At 47.2% G+C, this 26,659-nt stretch overlaps 1 protein-coding gene across 2 annotated transcripts in view; it reads right to left on the bottom strand.

Moving 5' to 3' along the window:
• Positions 1 to 26,659, bottom strand: part of ANGPT1 (angiopoietin 1) — a 409,517-nt gene that overhangs the window by 15,528 nt on the left and 367,330 nt on the right. For both annotated transcript variants that reach the window (XM_088450785.1, XM_088450786.1), the window contains exon 8: positions 7,167 to 7,297. In XM_088450785.1, coding sequence (XP_088306911.1) covers positions 7,167 to 7,297 — 131 coding nt within the window. The remainder of the gene's footprint in view (positions 1 to 7,166; positions 7,298 to 26,659) is intronic.

Below are 26,659 nucleotides of genomic sequence, written 5' to 3'. Positions count from 1 at the left end.
GGGGGCTAAAAAAGTACAAAGTGGGGATACAGACATAAAAAGTAGCGAAATAGACTTTTGGGGGGTCAGCAAGTATTGGGGAGGTGTTCTTCTGTTTGCAGGTGTTTGCTGAAGGTGCGTTTTTGGCGGCACTTAAAACTTCAGTTTAGCCATTTTAAACCATGCAAGCACCCATTTTCAAGTACCCCAAATTTGACAGGGTTACTTTTTTTCTCCATAAAAAACTGCTTAATGCTATTCTTCACCACATGTGCAAAGACACTATATAGAGGCAATTGAAAGCACTTAAGTACCCCAAATAGCTCCAGGGGGGCAAATCGGGGACACCTATACTGATCCCCAATGTTAGTGCATCTTTTGGGGGCGTCAGGCTGATGTCCCCATTTTTATAGCACTTTTCGCCTGTTTGAGTATCGCCGGGGCGTGTTTTTGCGGCCTTTGGAACTGAACACGGCGAATAGTGGGGTCGCACCCGATAAGTTTCCGTGGCTAAAACACGCGAAGTCGGCAATAGGTGCGGCATGCAAAAAAGTATTGCGGGTGCGAAACTAATTGAATACAGGCCTCTGTGTACAATGAAAAACAAAAACTAATCACAATACCCAAATACTTCAACTGCCTGACAGGATGACTGCAATTACTTGGAGGAGTTTTGCTAAGTACATTGATAAGTGGATAGTAAACAATTATGGGTGTTGACATTTTCGTGCACAGCACATTTCTCTAAGGATGTGCACTCAAGCACTAGGGAGAAATGCACTATTTGCACAATGATGTGAATAGGCAGCTTCTGCTGATTAAGATAATATGTGGCATGCCTATGTTCTGTGTGTGACTGCGGCTGTATCTGCATGCAAAATGCTACGTTACAGCATACTTGCCGACATTCAGCTCCCTCCTTCCGGGAGGGAGCTGAATGCCTGCATTGTGTGGGGGGCGTGGCCGGGCTATGATGCCGTTTTGGGGGTGGGGCCGGGGGCATGACCGCACGATCGCGTCATCGTGGCCCCGCCCCCTCTTCACAATGCCGGAAAAAAGGCATTGTGAAGCAGGGGGCGGAGCCACGATGACGCGATTCAGCACGAATCGCGTCATCGGGCCCCCCGGCAGCGGGGGTTTTTGCTAGTAGTCTGGGGGGGTAGGCAGCAGCCGGGAGGCTTGCCTGCTTTTCCGGGGGGTCGGGAGCGGCACCCGATATTCGGGAGGCTCCCGACCAAATCGGGAGGGTAGGCAAGCCTGCGTTACAGTCTCCCAGCCGCTGACACTGTAACGTAGTATGTCACAGGCAAATACAGCCGCACTGTACGAAAAATACGTATTTTGAAGGTAAAACGTTGCCCAGCGCTATGGTGAATAGGCCCCTAATAAACTTAGCAGCAGGAAACATGCTTTCATTTAAAAAAAAATGCTACTACTGTATATCTCGCAGCATATATATTATATTTTCATAATTGGGTGTGTCTTCAATGCATTTGGTGAATCAGACACGACATGCGTCCGACAGCATCGTCAGCTCACAACTTGCACCACAGTTTGAGTATCTGCTACTTGTGTCCCTCAAAACAAGGGCATTTGCGTCTTTTGGTGGCCATCGCAGGTACATTTTTACATTAGCAGTGAGGAATTTTATCTCTTGTCAAGGACATAATTGCACCATTGAGTCTAACAAAATGGCCGCCTGTAATGTGTGCAGACACCAGCTATTAAAGCTTTAGTTGCAGCAGACTCATATGCTCATAGATATCCTATACTGCTTTTGATCTATGAAAGTGTTGCATAGTACTTACAGCAAACAAAATGTTCTGCAGAACATAGGTAGAGATGTATTATAGCGGCACGTATCGTGCCGCTATAGCTGTTCCTGCTTCGCCTCTTATCAAGGCGAGGCAGGAAGCAATAACGCAGAGATGTATTAACATCTTGGCCACCAGAGTGGGGGAGAGAAAACTCCCCCCTCCAGCTATCCTAGTACTGATGCACTGTGTTTTACCTCCTGGCTGGACCCACTGCGCATGTGTGAGATCTTGTGCGCAACCAGACCCCCACAGAAGCCACTTCAGGTTTTTACTAGGGGTGAGCGGGTTCGGATTTCTGAAATCCGAACCCCCCCAAGCCTCCCCGATCCGAGTCAGGCGGGAAAAGTTGAGCCTGACTCGGATCTGAAATCGAGGCAAAACGTCATCATCCCGCCTTCCAGGTCTCGCGGGTTTTGGATTCTATATAAGGTACCCGCGTCGGCGCCATTTTCTCACTCGGCTGTGGACAGTGAAGAGGGAGGGTGGGAGTTAGGGCTGGCTGGGCTGTGTAGTGTAGTGTAGTGTAGTGCAGTATAGTGTTGTGCTGTGCTGTGCTGTGCTGTGGTGTGCTGCGCTGTGCTGCTATTGTCCATAGGGGCTGTGTCCACTCCTCCAAAGTCCATAGGGGCTGGCTGGACTGTGTTGTGCAGTCAGTTGTCCATAGGGGCTGTGTCCACTCCTGTGCAGTGTCCCAATCCTAAAGGGGTGCTCCCCCCAAGTGAAAAAAAATAAATATTTTTTCTGTGTTTGTGAATAGTAAAGGGCCGGCTGGCTCGTCCGTTAAAGGGTGCTGTAACCCCCAAAGAGCACTCCAAATAATATAAATATTTTTTCTGTGTTTGTGAATTGTGTGCGCAGTAGCCGCACGTGTATCAACAAAGTAGCGCCAAGTGTGCGCCAGTGTCATAAGTAAAGGCCTGGCTGGCTTGACCGTTAAAAGGTGCTGTAACCCCCAAAGTGCACTCCAAACAAAATAAAATATTATTTTCTGTGTTTATGAATTGTGTGCACTGTGGCCGCACGGTTATCAACAAAGTAGTGCCAAGTGTGCGTCTGTGTCAGACGTAAAGGGCCGGCTGGCTTGACCATTAAAGGGTGCTGTAACCCCCAAAGTGCACTCCAAACAAAATAAAAAAAAAATTTCTGTGTTTGTGAATTGTGTACACTGTGGCTGCACGTGCATCAAAAAAGGAGAAGCGCCAAGAGTGCGCCTGTGTCCCATAAGTAAAGGGCCGGCTGGCTTGTGCGTTAAAGGGTGCTGTAACCCCCAAAGTGCACTCCAAACAAAATAAAAAATTATTTTCTGTGTTTGTGAATTGTGTGCACTGTGGCCGCAAGGTTATCAACAAAGTAGTGCCAAGCGTGCGTTTGTGTCATATGTAAAGGGCCGACTGGCTTGTCCGTTAAAGGGTGCTGTAACCCGTAAAGTGCACTCCAAAAAAAATTAAAAAAAAATATTTTTTTTGTGTTTGTGAATTGTGTGCGCAGTAGCCGCACATGCATCAACAAAGTAGCGCCAAGTGTGTGCCTGTGTCATAAGTTAAGGGCCGGCTGGCTTGACCATTAAAGGGTGGTGTAACCCCCAAAGTGCACTCCAAACTAAATAAAAAATAATTTTTTGTGTTTGTGAATTGTGTGCGCAGTAGCCGCACTTGCATCAACAAAGTAGCGCCAAGCGTGCGCCTGTATCATAAGTGAAGGGCCGGCTGGCTTGACCATTAAAGGGTGGTGTAACTCCCAAAGTGCACTCCAAACAAAATAAAAAAATATTTTCTGTGTTTCTGAATTGTGTGCACTGTACGTGCATCCTCAAAGCAGCAGCGCCAAGCGATCGTCTGTCTGTTAAAGGGTGGTGTAACCCCCAAAGTGCACTCCAACAAAAATAAAATATTTTCATCTGTGTTTGTGAATTGTCTGCACTGTACGTGCATCCTCAAAGCAGCAGCGCCAAACATGCGTCTGTGTGTTAAAGGGTGGTGTAACCCTCAAAGTGCGCTCCTCAAAAAATAAAAATAAAATTTCTGTGTGTGTGAATTGTGTGCACTGTAGCTGCACGTGCATCAACAAAGGAGCAGCGCCAAGCGTGCGCCTGTGTCCCACAAGTAAAGAGCCGGCTGGCTCATTTCTTAAAGGGTGGTGTAACCCACAAAGTGCACTAGTCTCCAACAAAAATAAAAAAATATTTTCTGTGTTTGTGTGCGCCTTACCCGCACATATATATCAATATAACATAAATGGAGGACCAAACTTTCTCCGATAAAAATAAAATAAGGAAAGATCAAGAACCACTTCCTCCTAGTGCTGAAGCTGCTGCCACTAGTCATGACATAGACAATAACATGCCATCAACGTCGTCTGCCAAGGCCGATGACCAATGTCATAGTAGAGGGGACATACAACCCCAAATGACAAAGTTCAGTAAAATGACCTTAAAAATGTTTTTAAATCATCTGAGGAGAAACGTAAACTTGCCAATATGCCATTTACGACACGGAGTGGCAACGAACGGCTAAGGTCTTTCCCTATGTTCATGACTAGTGGTTCAGCTTCACATGACAATGGAAGCCCTCCTCCCGCTAAAAAAATCAGACGAGTTAAGCTGGCAAAAGCACAGCGAAGAACTGTGCATTCTAAGAAGATATCACAAATCCCCAAGGAGAGTCCAAGTGTGGTGGCGGTTGCGATGCCTGACCTTCCCAGCACTGGACGGGAAGAGGTGGCTCTTTCCACCATTTGCACGCCTCCTGCAAGTGCTGAAAGGAGCACCCACAGTCCACTTGCTGATATGCAAATTGAAGATGTCACTGTTGAAGTACAACAGGAAGAGGATACTGGTGTAGCTGGCGCTGAGGAGGTAGTTGGCGAGGAGGATTCTGATGGTGATGTGGTTTGTTTAAATCAGGCTCCGGGGGAGACAGTTTTTGTACGTGGGATGAAAAAGCCCATCACGGTCATGCCTGGGCAGAAGACCAAACATTGCACCCCTTTGGTCTGGCAATATTTCTATCCAAATCCGGACAACAACTGTCTTGCCATATGTACCATATGTATTTGTAAAGGTGAAATAAGTACGAATAGGCATGTTAACCACCTAGGAACATCCTCCCTTATACGGCACCTGCAGCGCGTTCATAAAAAGTTACTGTCAAGTTCAGAAACTTTGGCTAAGACCGTAAGCAGTCCAGGGACACCTAAATCCCGTTGTCCTGTTGTATCCAAGCGCCTGCAAACCACACCGTTAACTCCCTCCTCATCAATTTCCTCCTTAGTCAGGATCGGAAGTAGTCCTGCAGGCCATGTCACTGGCATGACTGACTCTCCTATCCGGGATTCCTCCGGAGGATCCTGCATTGCTACACCTACTGCTGCCGATGCTGCTGTTGCTGCTGGGAGTCGTTCATCATCCCAGAGGGGAAGTAGGAACACCATTACTTTTACTAAACAATTGACCCTCCAACAGTCCTTAGCGAGGAGGATGAAGTACGACAGCAGTCATCCTGAAGCAAAACGTATAACTGAGGCCTTGACTGCTATGTTGGTGTTAGATGTGCATCCGGTATCCGCCATTAGTGCAGTGGGATTTAGACAATTGATGGAGGTAGTGTGTCCCCGGTTCCAAATCCTGTCTAGATTCCACTTCACTAGGCATGCGATACCGAGACTGTACAGAAACGTCAGAAAAAGTGTCCTCAGTGTCCTGAAAAATACGGTTGTACCCAATGTCCACTTAACCACGGACATAAGGACAAGTGGAACAGGGCAGGCTAAGGACTATATGACTGTGACAGCCCACTGGGTAGATGTATCACCTTACGCAGCAGCAACAGCAGCGTCACCAGTAGCAGCATCTCAGAAACGCCAGCTCGTTCCAAGGCAGGCTACGCTGTGTATCACCGGTTTCAGTAAGAGGCACACTGCCGACAACTTCTTAGAGAAACTGAGGGAAATCATCGCCCAGTGGCTTACCTCACTTAGACTCTCCTGGGGATTTGTGATATCTGACAATGCCACCAATATTGTGCGGGCATTACATCTGGCAAATTCCAGCACGTTCCATGTTTTGCTCACACAATAAACTTGGTGGTGCAGAATTTTCTGAAAAGCGACAGGGGCGTGCAGGAGATGCTTTGGGTGGCCCGAAAAAATTTCTGGCCACTTTCGCCATTCAGCGACTGCGTGCCGAAGACTGAAGCGCCAGCAAACACTCTTGAACCTGCCCCGCCATTACCTGAAGCAAGAGGTTGTGAAGCGGTGGAGCTCAACCCTCTCAGTGGAGAATGATTTCCGTGTTGTGCAAGGTTCTCCAGCCCTTCAAACTTGCCACATGTAAAGTCAGTTCAGACACTGCCATCTTGAGTCAGGTCATTCCCCTCATCAGGCTTTTGCAGAAGCAGCTGGAGAAAGTGAAGGAGGAGCTAAGACGGAGCGATTCCGCTCGGCATGTGGAACTTGTGGATGAAGCCCTTCATTCACTTTGCCAGGATTCCAGGGTGGTCAATCTGTTGAAATTAGACCACTACATTTTGGCCACCGTGCTTGATCCTAGGTTTAAAGCCTATGTGGTATCTCTCTTTCCGGCCGACACAAGCTTGCAGAGGTGCAAAGACCTGCTGGTGAAAACACTGTCAGCTGAAGCATTATGTACTGTTTGGGGCTTAGTTTTTCAAACTGCCATCCTGTCTGCCACTGCAGTGTCACTCCTAGATGGGCCACGTGTTTGTGCCGCCCACTCGTGTCGCTTAGCATAGTTATCCATCTACCTCGGTGCAACCTTTTGGACCTAAAAACACTATTGTGAGGTGTGAGGTGTTCAGAATAGACCGGAAATGAGTGGAAATGAAGGTTATTGAGGTTAATAATAGCATAGGAGCAGAAAAACACACAAATTCTGTGATTTTAGCTGTTTTTATGCTTTTTTTAAAAAAAATACAGATCCAAAACCCAAAACCCAGAACCCAAAACACAGAAGGGTGGTTTTGACAAAACCAATCCAGATCCAAAACACGAAGAAAGATCCAGATCCAAAACCAAAACACAAAACACGAAAAGTGGCCGGTGCACACCCCTAGTGTTTACACATACCAGCAGGTAATCCTAAATCACATAAATCCGCTTATTGTTTATTAATAACATCTGAATGATTTTACGTCGCAATAGAAAAATTGTGAGATGTTTGCAGATAACAGAGAAATGTGATTGTCTCTACGTTATCTGCATTCATACACGCCGAGGTTTAATGTAAGTGTCAAATAGCGCAGGATATAGTGCATTTGGCACTTACCACCTCTTCTTACATCTCCTTCCCCCCCCCATGAGAGGAAATATATTTTGCTAGGCAAGGATAAATACTTCTTCCCCGACAATACATACCTCCTGTTAACATAAGCGCACACTTGCACATACAGTTGTCGTTATCGGCGTCCTTTGTACTGAAATCCGCCCCGTGTAAGATCAGGCTGCTTTGTTTTCCTGCTGTTCCGCTGTGACCTTTTAAATTTAATCTAGAAGAGACCAGGAGACAAAAGATAAAAGCATTTCAAGCATAATAAAGAATAAAATGGATTATTACCCTAATTAATTCTAATTACATCAACAGAACGGAAGTAATATACAGTCAAACAGCAACGTCAATTACCTTTTTTTACAGAGAATTTTGTTTTGGGGTTAATCTGTGTAAAATATGTGAGTACAAAACAAGAAGAGGGAAAAGCAGACAGGAAGATCACAGCATCACGTAGCCAAAATGTATGATTTAGCAGAAAACTATGGCCCTGATTCAGAGCCGGACGTTCTGACCAGAGCGCTCACTCTGAATCAGGGCCCACCTCCATAAATATGGAGTGTCCTCCAGGACGCTCGTATAGCTGTGGGTCACCACCCACAGCATATACGAAGGTGCAGGATGATGGTCGCGATGGTCTTGACCATCGCGACCATCGCCACTGCGAGCAGAAGCCTGCGGTTGAGTTTCTCAACCGCAAGGCCCGGAGTGATTTTGGCTCTATCAGAGCCAAAATCACTCGAACTGACATCACTAGTGATGTCAGTGGGGCCGGCTTCTGACGGTAGGCATTCCCTTGGGAATGCCTCCGTCTCGCAGGCACGCCCCCGGCTCGCCCACCCAAGGGGGCGTGCTGTCAATCAACATCGACAGCACGCCCCCTTTGATCAGACACTACGAGCGAAGGAAAGTCCTTCGCTCGTCGCGTCTGGCGCATGCGCACGACGGAGCTCCCTCCATCGTGCGCATGCGCAGTGCAGACCATCGTCCCACTTGCGAGCGGACTGCCGCTCGCGAGTGTGTCTGAATCAGGCCCAATGTTTAATACAGTCATTCGGGTTAGGGGCTACAAATTTTTGTCTACCTTCCGTACATTCTATTTCAAGAAACTGAAGTTATAATAATCGGACAGTTAATTACAGTACACAACGTATGGAAACTGTAGGTTTATATGCTACAGTAATGTGAGCAGATTTATTTACTGTCCAAATACACACAGCTGGGAGCGTACCCAGGGACTGCATTATTTTGTGAGATGTCGGCTTCCATTCCTCGCTGAGGGTTCGATTCAAAGGTGGACGCTAATGCCGGCGCAAATGCATCGTTTTCCGCAAATGCCACAGCCGATCAACTCCGCTTTGCCTAAAAAGATGCAATATGAGACATTGCGCAAGGCCTATGGAGGTGCAGAATGTCTGCATGAACATTGGCGCCAAAATCAGTGCAACTATGGAAAAGACGCAGTCGCTGACCATGAGACACCCGCGTCTGGCTAGCCGTCCCCGTTACCACCCGGTAACGCCCACTGAAATTGTCACTCTTTGCATCCAAATTCGTACTGCGTCGCTCTGCGGTACCCATCGTGGGGCATGTGCAGAGTGACTCAGACACATGGGAAGACTTATAACACTGGCTGCATCAACCTCTAATCAGGCCTGGGGATAGATCACAGAGCAGCAGAGAATATGGATTTCTACTGAACTAGCCTGAGTCATACTAGGGCAGTCAGGTTGGCATAGCGGGGGGTAAAGGCGTGGCATAAGGGGGGAGGCTGGGGACATTACCCAGAATTAGGGGCAGAGAGCGGGGAACGTGACTGTACGATCGCATAACCGTGGCCCTGTCCCGCTACACATTGCAGAGATTACCAGCATTGTGAAGCAGGGGGCGTGGCCTTGATGACACGATTCAGGGCGAATCGCCTCCCCACTGAGGGAGTGCGGGAGAGGGGGATCCGGCACCCGGTTTTTGGGAGCCTCCTGGGAGAGTAGGCAAGTGTGGCCTGAGCTGCATTTGCAGGGGAAACTCTTGAAAAGAAACATTATATAGGAGTATTTGTGATAAGGGGCGATTTCAATAAACCGGCACGATCTTGGCGATTAATCCTGTAGAATTTAAAATGGTTATAAATTTATAAGGGCAAAACCAAATTGGTTGGTTTTTCCATTTCAATATTTCTGCTTTAAAATCTACAGGCCTAATTGCTGCGATTGTGCAAATCTGTACTAGTGCATGCTGGCATGTGTAGTTCCACAGCAGCAGCTGAAGAGCCGCAGGTCGCCTACTATTAACATACAGTATACCCCTGTACATGGATTCTTTCCTGTCTTAACTAGAGACAAATAATGTGAAAATAATAATATGTACTTTTCAGGGCTATTTGACAGGGAATCGGTATGAAATACCGCCGGCCGCATGGCCGGCAGTTTGATTCCCGGCAGTATCTGGCCAACAGATGCAGAGTTCCCGGCAGCGGAAGGCCGACAGCGCTGGAAATCCCGATCGTCCTAAGGTAAGTATCTAGTACTAACCTAACCTAACCCCCTACCCACCTTAGGGGTGCCTAACCCTAACCTCCCCCCCAAGTGTTTAACCCTAATCCCCCCTCTAAGTGCCTAACCCTAACCACCCCCTTCCCCGCTGCCTAACCCTAACCCTCCCGGGGGGGTGCCTAACCCTAAGTCCCCTCCGGGTGCCCTAAACCTAACCCCCCCCCCCGCGGCTGTCCACTCACTGCGCCCGGCATCCCTTCGATCGGGATGCCGGCGCGCCTGTCTCCCGGCGTCGGGGAACATCTAGATGCCCGGCATTTCATCCCTCGCCAGGATGTGACAGTCAGGAAGCCGGCTGCAGGTATTAAGGCAGCCGGGTGTAGTGCCATCTAACCATAGGCACAATACAGATGTGTCTCATACAGCTAGCCTAAATATGCCATGTGGGACGAGACATCTGGTGTGAGTGAACCGCTAGGTACAACTCTGCTGGGGCCGGGAGTGTTTTTCACATCTATTTCACCCAAAAAATGCGTCTTAGGCCCGTATTCAATTTGAGGCGAAAAGTCCAAATTTTTCGCCTGCTGGACTTTTCGCCTCCTTCGCCTGTTTTCCAGGCGGAAAAGTATTGCGCACGAGCCCGCTTATCCCCGTATTCAATTTCTATGGATGTGAAAACGGGACCCGGTGAAACTGGAAGCAGAGAAAAAAACCTGGGAATTTTCGGGAAATCATCCTCGTAATCAATTTTTTGGGGTGTCCCTAATTTTTAAAACTTTTTTTGACACACATTAATTTTAGGGGACATTCCCAGAGGTGCAGGCTATTTGTTTTTAAGCCTGCACCCCTAAACCCCAATTCTGCACTTTTTTTTGCCAGCAAAACACTGGAGAAAAGTTATCCCCATTATTTTACAAAGACTTTTCGCACCGGCAAAAGTCTTTGAAAGTGAACACGGGGATAATTGAAATAGGCGAAAATTACATCTTCGGCGATAAATTATCGCCAATTACGGCTTTTCACCTCAAATTGAATATGGCCCTTAGTCGCAATGTGAAGCGCCTAGGACACACCAGGAGATTGTGTTGATTCATTTGACATGCAACATTTGTATTTCTGTGTGGGAATATGTATACGAAGCACAATGGAACTTGTCATAGAAAATAAAAGTTGCGTCCGCTTCATAGTAGCATTTCGTATATAGATCAGACGACTCTTATCAAATCTCCTAATGCGTCCTAGCTGCAACAAAGATGCATTTTCCAGTAAGATAAGACGCAAAAGAGATGCCGGCGGTAGCAGAGGAACACGGGACCTGGTGCGCCAAGAGTGTCTGTTTGTCGTAACTGCAGCAGGAGTGAATGAGGACCCTTCTGTAGTTGGTATTGAAGTACATCACCTAATGTTCAGCAAAAAACTCCCCTGGTTTAGTCTTTGATTTTTAAAATCACCCCAAAACATAATGGGTACAATTCAGTCTTTGGGCAAAATTTACTAAGCGGCGGTTTGACGGCGGTTTCTATTCTATTCTAAACCCCAGCGGTTTGGTGGCGGGTTCTATTCTGTTCTAATCCCCTGGGTTTTGGTGGCGGTTTCTAAATGACAGCCATGTTCTAATCTATTCTAAAATGTGTTTTGATGGCAGTTTTGCAGGGGTTTTGGCCTTAGTAAATCTGCAGATAGCAAAACCGCCGCCAAACCACAGTCAAAACACATTTTAGAATAGAATAGAACAGGGCTGTCATTTAGAAACTGCTGCAAAACCGCCACCAAACCCCCGGGGTTTAGAACAGAAAAGAACCCGCCACCAAACCGCTGAGGTTTAGACAGTGGCGTAACTAGGGCAGGGCGAGCGGGGTGCGTGCCCTGGGCGCCCTAGTTAGCCAGTGTAGCGCCGACCGCAATGAGTGCAGTCAGTGCTACACATTTACACAGGACCTGCGCTAGGCTTCCAGCGCCGGTCCTGTGCTTCACACCTGAGCCCGTTCCCTCCCCCTGAGCGCTTGCCCAATAGCGTCAGGAGGCGGGCTCAGGCTGTGCATAACACGCATCGCCGCCAGCGCTGGCGACGATGCGTGTGTTAAACAGCAGCCAATGAGAGTCAGATAGACTCTCATTGACTGCTGCAGCACCCACTGCAAGAGCCGGACTTCCGTCTGGCTCCTGCAGTGGGTAATGGGACTGACGTCATGACGTTATGACATCTGTCCCATTATGCTGAGCGCGCCAGCCCGGGCGGGAGCGGCGTCGCGAGCAGGACCAGGACAAGGAGCAGAGATTCAGGTAAGTATATTTTTATGTATATATATATATATTTTTTTTTAACCTATCTGCACAACGGGGGAGGGGGGTGGCTACTACTGGGGGGACCTCTACTGGGGGAGGGGTGGCTACTACTGGGGGTGCCATTGGGAGGACCTCTACTGGGGGGGCTACTCTACTGGGGACTACAACTTGGGGGGGAACTACCACTGGGGGCATTATAAAAGGGGCCTACTACTAGAGGCACTGCACTTGGGGGACCACTACTGGGGGCAATAATATTTTTAAGTGACCACGCCCATTTTTTTCCACGCGCACATCTCCGGGTCTTAGGGTGGGGGGGGGCTCCCTTTTCTAATTTGCCCTGGGCTCCAAATACCCTAGTTACGCCACTGGGTTTAGAACAGAATAGAAACCGCCGTCAAACCGCCGCTTAGTAAATTTTGCCCTTTGCCTCTTAGCAATTCCCAATTTATAACAACTGTCTTTTGGTAGATAACTTTATTAAGCTCTTAAATTTCCCTCTGTTTATAATCTTTACATTGTGAGTGTTGCGGCTGTCAGCGTTGTGATATTGTCTACCCAGAATTTCTATTTCATTGTTGAAACTCTGTTTAGTTATATTTAAGCTGCATGTTGTACAGTATGTTGTTCTTTTCAAAAAGATACAACGTGACGATTAATGTCTATTTCATTGACCGTGTTGTGCATTATGGGCTTAGCCGCGCTAATTTTTCACTTGAGACAAAACAAACAGAATCCTTGGTGCTGACTGAAGTGTGTTTTTAGAGTCATGTTTTAAAGGCTACAATTCTACTACATACGATGAGGGTCATCCATCTACAGACTGACTCTACGGAACTAGCATAATATTACATTATAAACAGCTGCACGTTTTTCAGCATAAAGTAATTGCTTAACTCAGTGGTCCCCAAACTGTGTGCCGTGGCACCCTGGGGTGCCTCGGGACCCTTGCAGGGCTGCCTCAGGTTGGTGGTCTGGCACCAATTCAAATTCTTTCTAGTCAATGCAATGTGAATATGTGGACAAACAGAAGCGCAAACCTATCCACCACCACATAACTGAACCTAAGGATGACAGGTAAGAACAATAAAACAATTAAAGATCTTTGGAATGTATGAATATTATAAGTGAAGTGAATGCGATTCCTGAGTCTATGGGGCTAATTCAGTATTGCACGCTAGTGAAGAGGGGTGCGGGGCCACAATGACGCCTCCTGCTCCGCCCCCAATATTTAATAAACTACCCACCACGACCCTATTTCTGCGTCACGTCCCACCCCCCCTTGCCATACAAGCCTGGCTGCCCCCTCCCGGAAGGAGGGAGAGAAATGATGAGTGCAGAACGTGGTGTGCATGATCGCATGCATCCCCTACTATGCCTCTGCCTGATTGACATGTAGAGGCATTTAAGGGGGCAGCGTGGGGGACGGTCAGCATTCCCGGATACAGAGGCATGTTGACCTAGTTTTCCAGGAGTGGCAAGGCCAGGGGCTACACCCACAGATGCACTTTCCTTGTCTTGCAAGCCGGCCAGTATGCATCGGTCAGGGTGGTGATCCCAGCATATGGACTCGGTTGCAGTGCTGGGATCGCAAATGCAGCAGGGGGTGTCATATAGGGGGTGTCATACAGGGGGTGTCATATAGGGGGTGTCATAAAGGGGTGTCATATAGGGGGTGTCATATAGGGGGGGATCAGTACCTACTGCTGCATTTGCATATTTGCGAGGACGGAATTGCAAAGCTGCTTGCTAGAGTGTTTATTGCGCATGCTCCAGCGAGAGGAAGGGTCCACACAGGGATTGCACGAACACACAACTTCCTCTCATAACTTCATTATATTGGAGGTGGAGGTGGCGTTATCCTGGGTCTCCCTCGGTTAACGGGCTCCTACTCTGCTCTAAAAGGCAGAGCAGAGCCTGGAGCCGGTCCCAGTAATCAGCTGTGTGGTCTAAACAGACTGCAAGCTGATACACTGCAAAAAAAAAAAATAGTCAAAAAAAAAATTAATTTACCTGTCTCCAGGGACCAGTGGTCGGGGCTCCGGTGATGACTCCCCTCCGGTCAGCTGGTCTCCCATGGTGCACTGCGGCCCGGTCATCAGGTGAGCGGGTCCCAGTGCAGTATGGGATATCAGCTGACCGGAGGCATGGAAGACATCACCGGAGCACCGATGACTGCAGGTAAGTGCTATTAAGGGAGGGGAGTTGCGGGGCTTAGCGCCAGGGGGGTAGCAGCGACGGTCGGTGCATTGCGGGCACTAGTCACAGTATTTTTACGCAAAAATATTGTGACTAGAGTGCGGAGGGGATTCGCAGTACAGAGCTTTATCGCAAGCTCTGTCCCTGCAAGGGATTTGTAGTAAATCCCTGTGATATTGCCTCAGTCAGTAATATCACACTACAATCTGCATTACCAATGCGGATTGTAGTAAATAAAGCCCTAAGGGGCCTAATCAACATTACTTAATTTTAACAAAAGCAGTTGAAAATTTACTTTTTCACCTGCAACTGTAAAAATTAAGTATTCGGACCATTCATCAATAAGGTAAAGCAGGAGATAGCACCGATATCTCCTACTTAACTTTCTCTCCCGGAATGGCCCGCTGTCCCCATACACTAGTATCACAGATATCTCCTCCTTTCCTTTCTCTCCCCTAATGGCCCGCTGTCCCCATCCACTAATATCACAGATATGTCCTGCTTACCTTTCTCTCCCGGAATGGCCCGCTGTCCCCATCCACTAGTATCACAGATATCTCCTGCTTACCTTCCTCTCCCGGAATGGCCCGCTGTCCCCATACACTAGTATCACAGATATCTCCTGCTTACCTTCCTCTCCCGGAATGGCCTGCTGTCCCCATCCACTAGTATCACAGATATCTCCTCCTTTCCTTTCTCTCCCGGAATGGCCCGCTGTCCCCATACACTAATATCACAGATATCTCCTGCTTATATTTCTCTCCCGGAATGGCCCGCTGTCCCCATACACTAGTATCACAGATATCTCCTGCTTACCTTCCTCTCCCGGAATGGCCCGCTGTCCCCATACACTAGTATCACAGATATCTCCTACTTTCCTTTCTCTCCTGGAATGGCCCGCTGTGCCCATACACTAATATCACAGATATCTCCAGCTTACCTCTCACTCCTGGAATGGCCCGCTGTACCCATACACTAGTATCACAGATATCTCCTACTTACCTTTCTCTCCCGGAATGGCTCGCTGTCCCCATACACTAGTATCATAGATATCTCCTACTTACCTTCCTCTCCCGGAATGGCCCGCTGTCCCCATACACTAGTATCACAGATATATCCTACTTACCTTTCTCTCCCGGAATGACCCGCTGTCCCCATACACTAGTATCACAGATATCTCCAACTTTCCTTTCTCTCCCGGAATGGCCTGCTGTCCCCATACACTAGTATCACAGATATCTCCTACTTACCTTTCTCTCCCGGAATGGCACGCTGTTCCCATACACTAGTATCATAGATATCTCCTACTTACCTTCCTCTCCCGGAATGGCCCGCTGTCCCCATACACTAGTATCACAGATATATCCTACTTACCTTTCTCTCCCGGAATGACCCGCTGTCCCCATACACTAGTATCACAGATATCTCCTACTTACCTACCTCTTGCAGATTAGCCCGCTGTCCCCACACACTAGTATGGGGACAGAATTCATCAAGCTAAGAAAATACAATACTTTCAGAGCTTGACTGCTGAAGCAATCGTCATCTTCAGATGGGAAATGCTCCCGCTTGTGAATCGCAACCTGCTTCTTCCCTATGGGAAGAAGGTCCGGGTTGCAAACAGGGATCCTTTCGGATCCCTCCACACCTGTCCGGCTCCTTACACTGGATGTCGGGGCTCTTGTGCGCATGCGTGACCTGTAGGTATTTACAGACAGACAACAGTAAGAAGGCCTTGCTCGCAAGCTTGAGCCAAATTTGCCGACTTTGTCTGCTCCGGGAGAAGCCCCGAGAGGAGATGCAGATGACCACTTTGGGCGTGGGGGCCCGAGTCTTAACAGCATTACTCTTCACCCCCATTGTGGCGAAATTCATCGAATTGCGAGTCCTTGCATCATTTGGCCACACGCCCTCCATACAGATCCGCAGTTCCCAGTATGATCTCCCAATCCTGCCCACTTGACTAGGAAATGGGAAGTAGGCTGGAGATCCACCCACCCTTCTAGGAGTGCTGATGACTACCTGAAAAAACGGGAGTCTCCCGTACCTTCCGGGAGAGTAGGTTAGCATGGCTTACACTCTGCAATGAATTGCACTCAACTTCATGTAATACTCTTTTTCCTATAAACTGTAATCTTGTCCCTGGCGCCTCACTTCCCACGGCCATTGTGCTGGGCCGTAGGGATACTCAGCACTGCGACGGGAATGATCGCATGATCTGCAACTATTTTACGCAGATGCTTGGCTCTGCAATGCCGTTAGCGTACTTCTCTGAATCAGGCTCTGTATCCCAATAACCTCCGCATATGGGGCTGAGGATGTAGAAGGCTTCGTAACTCATTGGCGAGAGACACGAATGTGCTCAACAGTGACAGACGTCAGCCGAGGAGCCGGAAAGTGCTGACGTCGGCCATTAGCAGATCGCAGTCGATCACTAACATGCTGTGTTCTGACACCGGCGAGAGCAGCTGCAGGATGCAGCTGGTAGGTGCAGTATCATTAGAGTGTTTGATAATCCCAACTGTTTATACAATCTGATGAACTGGTAGCAGCGGTTGGACATTAGTGCTTTACGTCCTTTCATGTCCGGTGGTTTATTTATTTTCACTAACATGAGCTATAACACCATTTACACCATATCCGAGACATTTCACTAAATGTTTGAAGTGTTTTGCTAAAACAAAAATAATCAGGAATTCATCGGTCCAGACAAAATAATTCATAAATCACCTAATGTCAGTTTGAGAAAAAAGGTGCCTCTTTCATTATTGTGCTCTGAATGGCGCAATCGCCGCTTAAGCCTCTCATTTGTTTACAGTGTTTAAATTGAGACCCAGAAAGTGGGCGCTACAGTACAGTATGGCTGCTGAAAAAAAAGAATATAATAGATGTATAAGTTACGTGATCTAATTATAGGGTATAAAATCTGGCCAGTGACGGCCATTCATGCCAAACAGCGCCGTCCAACTGTGGCCCACGGACCCTTCAAGGCCTCTGTAACCCCCCAAACCACCTCCCCCATCATTCCTGATAACTTCCCTACACTTTATTTATTGTATCACATATTCTTAGCAGCTTTGCACCGTGAGAACATATTTATAGAATATATATGTATTCCTCTTAATGCAAATAATTTAATTGCGCTGAGTTAGAATATCCAAAGTTCCAAAGTTGTGCTCATTTAGGGTCTGATTCTCAGCTTGCGTACGGATCTCTCTTATGCAAACTTCAAATGCATCAGGACAAGTGGCGGTTCCTTCAGTTCGGGCTGCTGCTCAGGTCAACACTGACTTGGACTCCATCTGTTGCGTATGCGCATAAAACCTAGCCGCGGCAAGAAAACGCATACTGTAAGTGCACAAAACTCGTCTCCCAGGGACTTCATTGGCTGCAGACCCTAGAAGCCAACTGGCGTTCTAGCAGCCAAAGCAGCTTTACATTGGAAGCGCTTCTGCCCGACTGGCAATCCCAGAAGGAATAATACCTCCCCCTGGAGCTTTCGGGCTTGTGATTCAGTTGCAGTGCATGGACTGGGGGCTTTCTGGGAGTGGTGAATTTTACTGGGAGAGTGTAGGTAAAATCTGCCGCTTGTCAGGACCTGCACACACACAACTTAGGGCAGGCGATCGCAGCTACAAATTCGCATGGAACGCAGCTGCAAAAATATCCTAATGCTTGCCAAAGCTCCACCGACATACACCTCCGTCCACTGTCCACAGAAATTGGTATAACACACATTATACTAATGCGCTGGAGGGGACACAGGAGGCTGGAAGGGGACACAGGGGGCAGGATGCTGAAGAGACACAGAGAGCAGGAGGCTGGAGAGGACACCACAGGAGGCTGGAAAGGACACAGGAGGCTGGAAAGGACACAGGAGGCTAGAGAAAAACTGGAAGCTGGAGACACACATGTGGCAGGAGGCTGGAGGTGACACAGGGAGCAGAAGGTAGAGGAGAGACATACGGCATAATGCTGGAAAGTGCTGGACACGCCCCCTAGAGTGATGAATTGAGGACGTGTCACAAGGACACGCCCCTGGCCTGGTCCACCATGCCCCCTTTCTGGGAGCTAGCATCCACACCTCCGGGAGCCCTGCCCACACCTCATCGCCCTGCCCTGCCCCCGGTCTGGCATGAACACTAGTTGTTCAAACCCCCTTTTTAGCAACAGGATTTGCATGATGTCTCAGAGGCACTAATAGTTGGAAATGGAATTACCAGATGTCTAGTTTTGCCTATGCCTAGCATAATATGAACCTGGTGCACTGTGTGGCATAATATGAACTGGGGGCAATACCATGTGGCATATTATCAACTGTTTGCTTAATGTGAACCTGGGGCACTACTGTGTAGAATAATATGAACCTGAGGTACTACTGTGTGACATAATATGAACCTGAGGTACTACTGTGTGACATAATATGAACATGGGGCACTAATGTGTGACATAATATGAACTGGGACACTACTGTGTGACTGAATAGGAGCTGGGGTACTACTGTGTGGAATAATATGAACATGGGGTACTACTGTGTGGAAAAATATGAACTGAGGCACTACTGTGTGACATAATATGAACATGGGGCACTACTGTGTGACTTAATATGAACATGGGGCACTACTGTGTGACTTAATATGAACATGGGGCACTACTGTGTGGCATAATATGAACATGGGGTACTACTGTGTGGAATAATATGAACCTGAGGCACTACTGTGTGGAATAATATGAACATGGGGTACTACTGTGTGGAAAAATATGAACTGGGGCACTACTGTGTGACATAATATGAACATGGGGCACTACTGTGTGACTTAATATGAACATGGGGCACTACTGTGTGACTTAATATGAACATTGGGCACTACTGTGTTGCATAATATGAACATGGGGCACTACTGAGTGACATAATATGAACATAGGGCACTACTGTGTGACTTAATATGAACTGGGGCACTAAAGTGTGACATAATATGAACCTGGGGCACTACTGTGTGACTTAATATGAACTGGGGCACTAAAGTGTGACATAATATGAACCTGGGGGTACTTCTCTTTGACAAAATATGAATTAAGAGCACATCTTTTTGGCATAACTTTAAATGGGGTCACTACAGTGTGGCATAATATGCTGGATACCCCATTAGTGCAGGGTATATCTCTCTAGATTTTTCTGGGGTTCAACCTAATCAGCTGGCTGTACAAGTGTATGTAGATAGATTTAATAATTTTACATAGAGAACTTCTGTGGTGCCGATAATAAAATGAATGAAGGTACCTGAAACAAGCTTATGTCATTTTTTCTTTTTTGTATTTTGCCTTTGAGCCATGTTGGAAAATATACTGTACAGGAACAAAGCAGGAATCATTTTGGAATCCTATTGTGTCGTTTCATAAATAACACATTGGGGTATATTTACTACAGTGAGAGTTTCTAGAATGGAGATGTTGCCCATAGCAACCAATCAGATTCTAGTTTTATCTTCTAGAAGGTGCTAGTTAGATGCTAAATAGAATCTGATTGGTTGCCTGATTCAGAGAGGTACGCTAATGCCGCCACAGCCGTAATCCCGTATGCAGCCACTGTGGGAATATATACAGTTGTCGCAGACGCCGGGGAATGTATAAAAACCCCACCTGGGGCTTTGCCAATCCACACATCTGCGCACAAAGACACAGCATCACTCTCGGGTCTCCTACGGTTGCGCAGAAGGGTCCTGTACAGAGATGCCGGAGCTACTATCACTGCGTACAGGATCGCATACGCAGGCTGTGACAGGCTCTGAAAATGAATCAACCAATCAGCTTCTAGTTATCATCAAAGTAAAGATAAATGATAGCTCAAAGCTGATTGGTTGCCATGGAAAACACCTTCACTTGCCCTCTTATAAGGTTTGATAAATCTCCCCGTTACTGGAGCATCTTGAAGTGCAAATTTTGCGCGGAGCCCCTGGCAGCTCAATGTCACATTTATGCAAACTATAGATAACAGGAAGTCACTTTCCTATAATATAAATCTACTTTTTACAACTCTAATAATCATTTGTACTTAGATATAGCAAACCTTTGTAATACTAGTTAGGTTCTATTTTATTATGTCCAAAATGAAAATAAATGAAGATAAATGATGTTTTGCCGAAGACCAAACTCAAATAAACATTCCGTCATCTTTCGGCAAGAGGAAGAGATCGACGTGTGAGCAGCTGTCAGGGTTAAGTTATTCTATCCAGTGTTCTGTGCGCTCTGCTACAGAACAAATCGTCTAACCTGAAAGTTTTACAGAAGAAAAAGTAAGATAGTTTTTTTCTCCAATGTCTGACTTTTGTGTAAAGTACAGAAAAACCAGCACATAAATCCTCATTGACGTTCAAATTGAATTGAAAAAAAAGAAAGAATCTAATAAACATAAAGATATTTTTATAACTCTTTCCCAAGTCTTGTGGTCAGAGACACTCTCAGCCGAACCGCGTCTTTGCACTTCCACTTAGAAATTCCTTGTCGACATACGAGAAAAAAAATTATGGAGCAATTATTTTTCCCTGGAAGAGATATAAAACATGTAGAAAGTGATATTTTAAAAAAAAACAATACTGCGCAATATCTCCCCACTCCCAGCCGCCAGAGACGCGTGCGCTCCGCTACCGCCAGATTATGGTGAGACTTTTTGTCTCCTTACAAAAATGATCTGGTATTTTTTTCACAATGAGATAAGCACATGGGGGCTCATTCAGAGGTGGTCGCAGATTATTATTATTATCCTTTATTTATATGGCGCCACAAGTGTTCCGCAGCGCCTTACATAGTACATAGAACTAATAAGTGAACAGGAAACAAGTAACTTACAGTACATTACAGTGCAGGACAAGGACACGATTTATATACATTGCTGCAATAGCGATTAAAGCACTCACAATAAGCAGCCGGGAGTTGGCAGTCCCGTGTTAGGTGCCCTTATGGGGAGTAAGGAGGAGAAGAAAGTGTAAAGAGAAGTACATGAGGGAAGAGGGCCCTGCTCATGAGAGCTTACATCCTAAAGGGGAGGGGCAGACAGACAGGTGTGACACAGAAGGGGAGGGGCAGACAGGCGTGACACAGAAGGGGAGGGGCAGACAGACAGTGGTGACACAGAAGGGGAGGGGCAGACAGACAGTGGTGACACAGAAGGGGAGGGGCAGACAAACAGGCGTGACACAGAAGGGGAGGGGCAGACAGACAGGTGTGACACAGAAGGGGAAGATAGGGAGGAAAGAGCATGAGGTGGGTTAGGATGAGTGCTGGAAGGCCTTGATGAAGTAGTGGGTCTTGAGAGCCCGTTTGAAGATTTGTAGAGAGGTGGAGAGTCTGATAGGGAGAGGGAGAGCGTTCCAAACGTAGGGAGCAGCACGGGCAAAATCTTGGCTGTGGGAGTGGGAGGAAGTAATCAGTTGGCAAGAGAGGCGGATGCGGATGGAGTCTTTGGCCGCAGTTGCCTGTGTATCTTTAGGCTAATGCCACGGCCGATCCTGATTGTCTAATTCGTCTCGGTGGGTCTTAAGACACAACATCAGTCTCAACATCGAAGCGTGCGCTAGCCCTATGGCAGGCGTGGTTTCTCTCTGTGGTTTCTCTCATGAACATTAGACGCAGCCACTGTCAACGACAAACCGGCTTATGTCTAGCCACCCCCATGTTACCTCCCAGGAATGCCCACTAAGTCCATAGCTCTTCAGCTCAAATTTGTTCTGCATTTCCCTGCGGTTACCATCGGGACGCAATTGCGGACTTACTACATTGGCCAAGTGTGTCCGCTCACCTCTGAAACAGGAACATGGGGCAGGATGTACTAAGGGCAGAAATGTGGTAAAGCCCCTGAAAACGCAGTTTTCAGGATTTTTTTTACTGCATTTCTCATATGTACTAAGCTTCAAACTGGTGGGTAACGCAATCGTTACCCAATTGAAGCCTATGGGCTTCTTTTCGGGATGTCGTCTGTGAGGGATCCAATAGGTGTCCCCCCCCCAGCTCCCCCCACGGAGGGGTGCGTCCTTCGGCGCATGCTCAGAAAAACGTCAGAGGGACTTCTCGGTCTTAAACCCTCTCTCGCAAAGGACAGTGCTTATTGGGAGAGTTGTACTTTGTGACTTTCTAGGTACATACCGGTGATATTAATGCCGGTATTTACCCGATAATGGGCGGTAAGTATGGCCTCACGGATGCAATGCTTAGTACATCCCACCCAATGTGAGATACACAGTTCTATATTACACACATAACACTGTTGCTTATACTCGTTGTGGAGGCACTTTACAGAGATCTTATGGTGGATCCTGTGTCTGCTTCCTAGTAAGATGACAACTATATTGTGTGAGCCTCGCCAAGTGCAAACAACAGGAGGCCTGTACGCCTGTATCTGTTATTGCTACTCATCGGATGATGTAGCGAGCATTTAGCACCAGGGGGAACACTCTTTGGCCTTCGGTAGGGGCTTTAGTATGGCAGTTTACAGTAAGATATGAAGATGTGAGGCACCAAAGGTAATTTACAACAGTGCAAACCCTGTAGCACAATGTCAGCTACAGTACTGAATTTTTCTGTAATGCATCCAGTTTTATGTATTGTGCTGATCATGTACATGTACCGATTGGTGGGGCTGGTACATTCCACACACAAAGAAACTTGCTGCAACATCTCCCAGTAGAGGTACATCCTACATACATAGAGACAGAGACATGCTGCATCATCTCCCAGTAGAAGTACATCCTACATACATAGAGATTATTATTATTATTATTATTATTATTATTACAAATTATTTATAGGGCACCACAAGTGGTCCGCAGCGCCGTACATACAGTAAAGGGTACACAGAACATTTACAATACAATACAGTAACCAAAATATAAACAGAACACAAGTAACAATTAGCAACAGAATTCTCCATACACAGTACAGCTCTGAAGGTGAATGCTGTCGTAGAAGTACTAGAGAAGAAGGCTGTGAGACAGTGGGGAGGAGGACCCTGCTCCTTGGAGCTTACAATCTAGGAGAGAGGGGAGACAGACAGATGACATGAGGCATGAGTGTGTAGAGGGGGACCTGTGGGCAGGAAGTAAGCAAGGTAGAGATGGCTGAGGCGGGAGGGACATAGACCTGGTAACATGGTTATGTGCTGGAAGGGTATGCTCTGATGAACAGGTGGGTTTTCAGTGCACGTTTGAAGATCTGCAAGGTCTGGGAGAGCCTGATCGAGTGAGGGAGCTCATTCCAGCGGAAGGGGACTACACAGGCAAAATCTTGGATACGAGCATGAGATGAAGTAACCAGGGTGGAGGAGAGGTAACAGTCATTGGCAGACTAGAGTAAGCGGAAGGGAGTATGTAAGGAGATGAGGTTGGAGATGTAGGGAGCAGTAGAGTTAGAGGTGGGCCTTGGATGTGAAGGTGAGGAGTTTTAAGAGGATTCTGTAGGGGAATGGGAGGAGCTAGTGCAGGTTTTGGCAGAGGGGAGCAGCAGAAATGGAACAACGGGAGAGGAAGATAAGTCTAGCTGCAGCATTGAGAACAGACTGGAGGGGGGCAAGATGGCAATGTGGGAGGCCAGTAAGGAGAAGGTTGCAGTAGTCAAGCCGAGAAATGATTAATGAATGAATAATCAGTTTGGTAGCATTCTGGGATCGGAAAGGCCTAATGCGAGCGATGTTGCGTAACTGGAACCAACAGGATTGGGCCAGATATTGAATGTGGGGGGTGAAGGAGAGGGTGGAGTCAAGGGTAACACCCAAACAGTTAAGTTCGGGGACAGGGGAGATGATGGTGTTATCAACAGTGATAGCGAGATTGGTTTGGTTTTGTCCATGTTGAACTTCAGAGAGCGCTCGGACATCCAGGAAGAGATGGCGGAAAGGCATCTAGATACCTGAGAGAGGACAGAAGGGGGAGAGTTCAGGAGAGGAGAGGTATAGTTGCGTGTCATCGGCATAGATGTGGTATTGGAGGCCAAAGGAGCCAATGAGTTCTTCTAGTGTAGCGGTCTACAGGGAGAAGAGCAGCAGGCCCAGGACAGAACCCTGCGGGACAACAATGGGGAGGGTGGAAGGGACGGAGGTGGAGCCAGAAGCAGACACAGAGAAGGAGAGGTTGGTGAGGTAAGAGGTGAACCAGGCATGGACGGTGTTAGAGTTGCCAAAGGTCCGAAGGGTGCGGAGGAGGAGAGTATGATCCATGGTGTCGAAGGTTGCAGAGAGGTCCAGGAGGATGAGCAGAGAGAAGTGGCCCCTGGATTTGGCTGCAAGCAGGTCATTGGTGACTTTGGCCAGGGCAGTTTCAGTGGAGTGAAGTGGGCGAAAGCCAGATTGGAGAGATTGTATTGTAGACAAGCCGCTCAGGTAGTTTGGAGGCAAAAGGGAGAAGATAAATGGGGCGGTAATTGGCAGATGAGGACGGGTCGAGGTTGGGTTTTTTAAGAATAGTTGTGACAAGAGCATGTTTGAATGATGAGGGAAAAATGCCGGTGGAGAGAGATAAGTTGAAAAATTGAGCAAGGAGGGAGCAGGCAGTGGAGGATAGGAAGCGTAAAAGGCGAGAAGGGAGGGGGTCAAGGGGGCAGGTTGAGGGGGAGAGGACAAGATGAGGGAGTGGACCTCGTCGCCCGTGGTGGGGCTGAAGGAGTACAAGGTGGGTTGGCCAGGAGATACGGATGGTGGGGGAGGTGAGGTTGCAGCAAAGAGATTAAAGGAAATACTGTGACAAATTGCCTCAATTTTGGAAGAGAAGAAGGAGGCAAAGTCAAATGCAGTGAGGGAGGATGGGAGGGGTGGAGGGGGGTATGAAGGAGAGTTTTGAAAGTACCAAAGAGATAGTGACAAGCTGCATCATCTTCCAATATAAGTACTTCTCACATACAGAGACATGAATACTATTACCTAGATGTTCCAGTAAATGTAATTATTCTTATATAATGATAAATTGCACATATGTAGGAGAATAAAATAAAAAAAGTACACAACTACAGAACAGGTTAGATGCAGCTCTTCAGAGGTTTCTTCTTGTAATAACACAGACAAGCTTAAAAAAACTCATTAGTTAAAATTGGAATATTACTAGTGGACACAAGACCTGGCATAAACTACCTCTCTAATTATATCTGACAGTTTTTCTTTAAGTTAACAACCTAATTAGACAGGCCAGTCATTATTTCACATTTATGGTTCCTATGCTGGCATGTCATGGTAATTAACAGTGTATAAAACTGAACATACTTCCCCTAATGGGGTAGGTTCCTAATTCTTTACAAGCCACAAAGTCTACGTTCCAAGTTACATAAACTATTTGTGGCGTCTTCTCCTGTTCCACATTGTGCCACGCAATCTACATTTCTACTTCTAGAGATAAAAAAAAAAAGAAAAATGTCCATAAAATCCTTTAAATGACAAATTTGTAGCCATAAACATTCTTTCATGGTCCCGAGACAAATGTGGGCTGCAGATATATAAGACATGCCTGATGGAAGAAACACAATCCAACGTAATGTTCCATTTATGCAATTAATTAGTCAGAGGTCATGGTTGTTGAGCAGTTACTGTACCAGGGATTAATTATCAGTTCACGGTGGTAGCTTAGCTGAACTCCCGAAGATGACACATGCCAGCTGGCAGAAACCCTGGTCTCAATAACATGGAGGCAAACAAATTGGGAGGCCACTGTCTAATGGCATCGGGGTTACAAGTTTGTCCGATAAGCAGCCTTGAACTTGTTACCTTACAAATAGCACATTTCAGTGGATTTCCCCTGCAGATTCATTCATGCGAAATGTTTAAGTATACAGGGCCTGATTCAGAGCCGGACACTCTTTCAGAGCGCTCGCTCTGAATCAGGGCGGCATTTTTTTTTTTAACTGGCCTCCTGGCCGCTCGCTAAGCTGTGGGTGACCACCCACAGCTTTTGCGAGCGGCCAGGTGACAGACGGGATGGTCGCGACCATCGGCTTGCGACGAGACCCTTGTGGTAGGGTCTCGTCCATCGCAAGCCCCAGTGAACTTTCGGCACTAATAGAGCCAGAAGCTCACTACTGAGGCCACCCCAAACGGCAGGCTTTCCCTCGGAATCTACGTTTGGCCAGCCACCCGCCCTGCCCGCCTCCAAAACGGGGCGAGCTGTCAATCACAATCGACAGCCACCTCGTTTTGGTGTGAGACCCGTAGTGACGGTGCGCCCATCGCTGGCCGGGTCTCGCGCATGCGCACGCCAGAGCCGGCAGGCGCATGCGCAGTGGGGGACCATTGTCCTGCTTGCGAGCGCGTCTGAATCAGGCCCAAAGATCATACATCATATAAATAAATAGAACTGCACTACAATAATATATTGTATTAACCATCCTCTTATCATATTTGCTTTTATCCCAGCCTCCTCAATTGGTAGAGGAAGGACCAATCACAAGCTTCAGATTGGTCCTCGCTCAAACCCATCCCCTGTGCAGCATTACGCACTCCCATGTTTTCGGTGAGCTAGCCTGTGGGGGACGTTAGTAAAATATGTCTTACAGATGTTTGGGTGGGTCTAAACTTAGAGTGGATATATATACAGTATATATATATATATATATATATATATATATATATATATATA

Source organism: Taudactylus pleione, unplaced genomic scaffold, assembly GCF_031769625.1.
Source record: "Taudactylus pleione unplaced genomic scaffold, aTauple2 ptg000524l, whole genome shotgun sequence".
Lineage (NCBI taxonomy): Eukaryota > Metazoa > Chordata > Amphibia > Anura > Myobatrachidae > Taudactylus > Taudactylus pleione.
This window is presented reverse-complemented; position numbering and strand designations above follow the sequence as displayed.